General features: G+C 40.3%; 1 protein-coding gene across 1 annotated transcript in view; it reads left to right on the forward strand.

Moving 5' to 3' along the window:
• LOC139710628 (carbohydrate sulfotransferase 15-like) overlaps nt 1-7559 on the forward strand; it is a 57039-nt gene extending 49480 nt beyond the window's left edge. Inside the window, exons 4-8 of the mRNA XM_071622552.1 lie at nt 621-653; nt 1122-1275; nt 1881-2037; nt 5408-5552; nt 7351-7559. Coding sequence (XP_071478653.1) covers nt 621-653; nt 1122-1275; nt 1881-2037; nt 5408-5552; nt 7351-7559 — 698 coding nt within the window. The remainder of the gene's footprint in view (nt 1-620; nt 654-1121; nt 1276-1880; nt 2038-5407; nt 5553-7350) is intronic.
• The last annotated feature ends 349 nt before the right edge of the window (nt 7560-7908 follow it).

Here is a 7908-nt window from a genome sequence, read left to right on the forward strand (position 1 = left end):
TTGGGGTTGAACACTTTTTTGAACACCTTTTTTGAACACCTTTTTGAACAGTTTTTTGAACACAATTTTCGCGCTTGCCCCGGGCGCCGTTTTCCCTAGATACGCCACTGTGCAAATGAAATAGCAATACAATTTTTCATCTCCGAAATTCATAAAACATGACTAAGACATTTTGGCTTCTAGCGAATGGGAATAAAGAGGACAGGTATTTTTATGTTTTACCCCATCTGTCAGAAATCCGATGCACGTAAAATTACATTGTCAACAGAACGATGTAAACTGTAACACAGAACACATAGTAATAAAGGAACCCGAAATTCGAGGTAAATTGTCCATTTTGAAATGTATTATACTCAGCATCTGTATTACAATCATACCCATGTCAGCAGTTAGGATACAATATCAGCAGTGTGACGTAATTCCTCTGCTCATAACCCCTATTCTACAGGGATTTTCATTCGTTGGTCCTTCATCGGAAACAGCTTATCGCTTCTAATCACAGTCCGATGGCTCCGACTTGTGTCGGTCGACTATCAGTCAGTGTCAGACGTGTCAGGCGTAGGGTGATCCGATGAGGCAAGATCGTGCGATGTCTGACACCTGATAGTTGACCAACCAAGTCGGATTCGTCAGACTGCGATGCGATACACTTCGTTGGGTGTCCGGAAGCAACAAACTCTGCTTTTGATGAGTGACCGATGAGAACAAACTTAAGCTCTGTGAAATTGGGGTACTAGGTGTGGTTTCCAGTATAGGTGTAATAAAGGTATGATTCCGTATTAGAATGGTGGCATTGTTTTGAGTTCCTAGCTGGTGTTTATACGGCTTTCATGTGTCTTAGACAAGAGTTGTGTGTCGGAAAGAGTAACAGTGAACGCGGAGGTTTAGCAGTTGATCTGTTTCCAACTGCTTAGCCATACATGGTTGAAATAACTAAAATGATGCACTTAACATTGCTATCTGTAATAATTGGTTGATTTTGGAACTGAACGCAAACTCCGTTGGATCATATTTAACAGAGATTATGTTTTTTCTCCTCGTGAAATATTCTTACCGTGCCTGGCGTCATTATTAGTCATTCATTGTTCATAATTATTATCATTTTTTTTAAATCGTACCAGGTGATGGTTCGGTGTCAACTCTCTGGGAAAACAGACAGTGGAGAGCGCTGTTTGGAGAACGTTATGAAGGTCCACCTCATGTGATAGCTGAAGTCATCAGAGCAGTGCAGCCAAATGCAAGACTGCTGTTGATTCTCCGCGATCCAGTATCGAGGTAACGTCGGTTTTGTGTGTGTATGTGTGTGTGTGTGTGTGTGTTTGTGTGTGTGTTTGTGTGTGTGTTTGTGTGTGTGAGAGAGTGTGTGGGTGTGTGTCAGGTAAAACAAAATTAATATTTCTGTCATTTTTAAAGCTGTGGATCTTTGTGCAATACAGTCTTATTAAACTGCAAAGCATAAATATCTGTACAACATATTTTTATCCATTTATCTCTATATTCTATAGATCTATCAACTACCTCTGCATCTACCTATCTATCTATCTATCTATCTATCTATCTGTATTGTATCGAACTATCTATGTAAAGATTCTGGAGTCAAAATGAAATTAGATGTAATGATGAGAGCATAAACTTATTAACAGCATCTATTCAACAAGAAATCAGATTAAATTGCGGGTTTCATTATAAATCCATGTACAAAACATACCTTTTTTAACCAAAGGGTGGGCATTTTGAGAGTGCAATGATCGGATATGCTGCTCAAGCATTGGAGAACATAATTACTATTAACAACTTGTATCTAAACTAGTTTAGTCTGTTTGCCATAAGGTGGTTTTCTGATATTATATTTGTGTTTATTCTACATTGTTTTCCACAAGATTATACTCCGAGTATCTGTACTTCGAAAAGAAGTCCACAGATCCGCAGGCATTCCACAAGATAGTGCTGAATCAAATCCAGTCATTTCAGACATGCACGTCCAACATGAGTGTTCGGGCGTGCGTGTACGATGGAGTGATCGGCAGAGTTTATGTGGTGAGTGCCTTGCGGAGTGTAAGCTGTTTTGTTTGTTTTTTGTTTGTTTGCTTGTTTGTTTGTTTGTTTGTTTGTTTTTGCTTTGGAAATATAACTACGGATGACCATTAGATAGAGCTTCCTTCCGAAAGGTGCTAAATCCATTGAAAAACTAGAAAAGCACTCTGAGAGCGCAGACCACCGCCAAGCATGCAGCTCATTTCCACCCGCACTGATCTTGTTTGAGATCAGTGATTTCCACCCATACGTACCAGGGGCGGATCCAGGGAGGACCGCAACCGGCGCACGCCCCCCCCCCCCCTTATTTTTTATTGAAACAAAAGAAATGAAAAGAAAAAAATGGGGGAGGGGTGCGTGCGCCCCCCCCCCCTTTAATTTTGTAAACGCGCCCCCTCTTTACGGAATTCCTGGATCCGCCCCTGCGTACTGCATTGTGTGCTGAAAGCCGCCTGATTTTACAATGTAGAAGCCTTTGTTACGTCATAAACCCTCAGCTGCACAGCTGCGCGCCTTGCCCTAGCAGAAACTAGAGCACGCGCTATACCTCAAATACGCGCAGCCTGAACTCCCAAGTTCATTATACCCTGTAGACCTGCCAAAATATCAAAAATCCTTCATAAATTCCCCCCAAATTCTTGGATCACTACCAAATGTTAATCGTTTGTTACTTGTGTCATTCTCAACCTTTCCTGCAAGTTTCATCACAATCCGTTCACAACTTTTTGAGTTATTTTGCACACGTACAAACGAACCAACGAACCAACTAACGAACAAACAAGCCAACGGTAACGAAAACATAACCTCCCTCTTGGCGGAGGTAAAAAATGAGCAATGTGGGCTGATGATGATGATGATATACAAATGATGCACAGGATAGAGTGCGTTAGTGGAGGCGTATAACGCACTCGAGGGTATTTACAATTGTGAAACATGCACGAGGCGAAGCCGAGTGCATGTTGCACTACATTGTAAATACCCGAGAGTGAGCTGCATCTCCACTAACACCACGAAATAATCCTGTGCATTATTTGTTTTATAAAATGGGTCGAAAATTCGAAAACTAACAGCATTTTTCAGCGTTTTTCACGTACCTTTGTGGGTCAAGACGTCCGAAGATGTTCGTCCCAAACATTTACGCACGTCGCACTCGGAGATCCCGCACATATAAGTATGATGGGGGGTTGGGTTTCCGGACACTTAAGTTCCCGCATGAAAACTTACTTATTTTACATAGAATATGCACCCTTTACCTTAAAGACTTGATATAGACTCCTCATATAGGCCTACTAGACAACATACTTTGAAAACGGCGGGAGAATTAACATGCTAAATCGTTGGATTTGCCCTTCAAAGTGACTCCATGTACGCGTCCGGTCCCACAACGCTTGGTCTACTGTACTGTACGTAGGCCCATACGTACGCCACACATGTTATGCACAAGGGATCCGGGAAGAAAGGCCGGCCGGCCGGCAGCCCGAACTAGAAGTTGTTTACAGGATTGACAGCGCGTATGCATGCAATTCAAAGGAGCCGCCGCGCGCACAGACGATCGGCAATAGGATTTAACCCGCAGTGCAATGGGACTAGAATAACCAAAGCACACGTGACTCATTTCAGCGCTTCCTATTGGCTACATTCTTGAACCCATTTTATAATGATCATTATTGTTATTACCTCCGCCAAGGGGGAGGTTATGTTTTCGTTGCCGTTGGTTTGTTCGTTCGTTAGTTCGTTTGTCCGTGTGCAAAATAACTCAAAAAATGGTTAACGGATTGGAATGAAACTTGCAGGAAAGGTTTAGAATGACACAAGTAACAAACGATTTTTGGTAGTGATCCAATAAATTTTGGGGAATTTGTGAAGGATTTTTGATATTTTGGCAGGTAGGGTCAGTGAACTTGGGAGTTCAGGCTGCGCGCATTTGAGGCTTGCATGCGCGCACTAAAATGCGTGCTCTAGTTTCTGCTAGGGCGAGGCGCGCGGTGCAGCTGATGGTTTATGACGTAACAAAGGCTTCTATATTGGGAAATAGGGCGACTTTCAGCTGCACACAATGCTATATAAGTACGTATGGGTGGAAATCACTGATATCTCTAAGGAAGAACAAGATCAGTGGTTGAAATGAGTTGCATGCTTGGCGCAGGTATGCTTTCTCAGAGTGCTTTTCTAGTTAGTATTGTTATTATTGTCATTATCATTATTTTATTATCATTATATAAACCCGTGTAATACAATATATTTCGGGATGTGTCAGTTTCATTTCGGTATACTTTGTAATAATTCATAGTTTGGATACTTTTTACCTCCGCCAAGGGAGGAGGTTATGTTTTCGTTACCGTTGGTTTGTTCGTTAGTTCGTGAGTTAGTTCGTTTGTCCGTGTGCAAAATAACTCAAAAAGTAGTTAACGGATTGGGTTGAAACTTGCAGGAAAGGTTGAGAATGACACAAGTACCAAACGAATAACTTTTGACAGTGATCCGAGAATTTTGGGGGAATTCATGAAGGATTTTTGACATTTTGGCAGGTATGGTCAATGAACTTGGGAGTTTAGGCTGCGCGTATTTGAGGTTTGCCTGCGCGCACTAAAGTGCTGGGGTGAGGCGCGCCGTGCAGCTGAGGGTTTATGACGTAACAAAGGCTTCTATATTGGGAAATCTGGCAACTTTCAGCACACAATGCAGTACGTAGGTGGAAATCCCTGATATCTCTACGGATGAACAAGATCAGTGGTGAAAATGATTTGCATGCTTGGCGGAGGTCTGCGCTCTCAGAGTGCTTCTCTAGTTTGACAAATTATTATGAAATTGTGTGTGTGACCCTGCAGTTGACACTGAAGGGTCCTAGCAGGTGTCTGGTGACACTTTCACGAAGGTCACAGAAGACTTGTAGGAATTGAGCTTGGGCGTAAAACAACTTTATAAAGAATAGAAAATTGTCAAATATGTGACTTGAACCTAATTGCGTACTTTCACAAATGGGAATTGCCTTTTTTTAAGAGAGAGAGGAGATAGTTATCGCGTGAGAAACCCTACTTCGAATTGAAAGAACGTACGAATTTATTAGCAGTCCTGTTGGAATTTCGATACAGGCGTCATTATTGTGAATTTCCTGATGTAGGGTCGCAGATCATAAATAATATTCATATATGCACATTGATGTGCTAAACAATGTAATATGCAAACATTTCCCCAAATGTTCATGTTTTTAATGTGTCCAAATTATGTTAATTCATTACAGCAGTGTCAGTTTATGATATTGTTATAGTACTTTGAATGGAAGTTGATAAATACGATAAAAAAAAAGATGTTTGTCATTCAGCGTTGCAAAATGTGGTGCATTTTGATTTACTCCCCTACCAATCCTTTCTAGCGCCTTCTCCTTGGTATCTATGTCATATTCATCCGGGATTGGTTCAGGGTATTCCCCCGAGACCAGCTGATGATCGTGCGCCTCGAAGACTGGCATGTAAACTGCACAGACGCTCTTTACAGCATCTACGACTTTCTTCGTTTAGGTTTGTGTTTGAGTATATGAATATAATAACGACCCAAGTCCATGGAAGACCATTTCGAGTAAACTTAAAAAAACTTCATATCTTTTTTATTTGTCCAATAATATTCTATTCAACTGTGATGGGAAGGCAACGTTGTTTATAGAAATTAGAACATTATTATCATGACAATTAACATTTACATTAATTGTGGAGAGGCCATTTTGTGTGATGGACTTGGGTCGTTCTTTGAGTCATATGGACTTGGGTCGTTCTTTGATTCATATACATGATATTCTGCTATAGAGATGAGAGAAGGACGAGAGAGGGCGCTATAATATGAATGTAAGAATGACCCAAGTCCTTCATTCTTACATTCATATAAGATTTAACTCATTTATTTCAGGCACTTCCGTTGGTAATTAGGATTTATCATTAAATACACAAGATGAGTCCATGCATAAGCTACAATTTCTCATGTCAAACTGAATTTGGCCAAAATTTGGACTTGGGTCGTTCTTATATTCAGGTCTTCGTTTGTTAACCGTACATCGACTTTTTAGAGAGTGTCAACATCATTTTAGCAGAGCGATGTCATAACACGATTACTGGGAAGCGAGGGTAGTATCAGATTGCATAATTAGGAATGGATTGTGTGAAATGAAGAAAACGGAAGCCCAAAAATATAATTGTGGATTGAGAGAAAACAGCAATATTAGTACATGTCAGTGAAAGTTTTGAGGAAAAAAAACAAGTGAAGAAGTCATTTTTGGACAAGGAAAGGAGATATAACACTTCATTTTTTCATCTATCACATGACGGTAGTACAACTCTTACAGATTTAAAATGTTTGTACCGACTGTCTAATTTTCTTCAAATTCCACACGTATGTTAATAGGATTATCTGGGTGTTTTCACTCCGTCCTTACATGAGGCAAATCTCTCGTTTGAAGAAGCTACACCCCTGTAAACAATGTCAGTGTATATCTTGGCAATCAAGGACTTAAAAAACAAAGATATAAAACGCCTGTTTCTTGACCCTGGCCTAATCTAAGCATCAGTCATCGATAGGGGGGGGGGGGGGCACCCGCGAGAGGAGGAGATTGTTTTGGTTTTGGCATGGGCTATGTAGCTCCATGGTGTGTGTGTGTGTCGACAAACTTCTACAATGCTCTCCTTCTTATTCCTGTATTTTCGTTATTTATGGGTCAATTTTTTTCGTTCGAAATTCAAAACGAATGACTATAGAATTTCTCAATAGAATATAAGATTTAAAACTTTAGAAAGAATAGAGAAAATTGAGTTCACTTTGAATGGTCTGCCACAGGCAGATATCCTTATCATGCTCTTACGTAATATGACAGCTGTTGCAGTCATTAAACCCTGGCTTGGCCTCCAGGTTTGCCACGCCCGAATAGAAAGTTATTTTGCAATGGGCAAATACATATCCTCCCACTTCTCAAATAAGGACTCGTTATCTATAGGGGGGTATAGCATCCCATCAGCTTCGTTTGCCAATGGGGTCTCGTCTCAAACGGGAGTTTGACGGCATGTATACATTCGGTCTTTATAATTATGAGAAGTGTTTGCTGGACCCTTTTTGACCACTTGTCACAGACCTTTTGTTTTGTTTTTTTCTATCATCACCATGGTAACATGTGTATCCTTGATGGATTATGGATGTTGTGTGATAGGTCCAAACTGCTTAGAATTGAGCAAACGTTGCTAAATCGAAAAGTCATAGCTGGAAGACATCTAATAAGTCGTATATGAAATCACAGTACACTGTAGTTACTTTTCATCTATTTCCGTTCCTCCACAGATCGCTTAACTGAACAAAATATGGCGAATATATGTGCCACGCCACAGACAAAAGAAAATAAGGAAAAATTAGAAGCTGCTGGACACATGTTAATTGAGACGGAGGAGATCCTGACAGACTTCTATTTGAAATGGAACAGGGAACTAAGCGAGCTACTCAACGACAATCAATACCTTTGGACACATGGTGGCCGAGCCTCGATTGGATAAAACGGTCCTCGTGTTTTATGCTTGTTTTGTTTTATATGCATTGTATTTTCTAAGCAGACATTTCAGGAAACAAGACTCTTTTGGCAATTCTTATTTTAATCTAATCAATTACGGATCACGGTGATGAATTATTACACTTCAAACGAAGAGGACTGTGATGTTGTTTTGGAATGAAATTGCGGTTACAGATGTTTATTTTTTTTCATTTCTTTGTGTTAGTCCGTGAATTGACTTTAGCTTTTTTGCCATGTTGAATCCCGGTATTAAACAATAGATAAAACGACGCAAGATTAAATTCCATGTTCAACGCAAATTACATTGTGCTTAAACCTTTTAAATATTATCGTGA

Source organism: Diadema antillarum, unplaced genomic scaffold (genome assembly GCF_040938485.1).
Source record: "Diadema antillarum isolate AM-2024a unplaced genomic scaffold, OU_Dant_1.0 seq00001549_RagTag, whole genome shotgun sequence".
NCBI lineage: Eukaryota > Metazoa > Echinodermata > Echinoidea > Diadematoida > Diadematidae > Diadema > Diadema antillarum.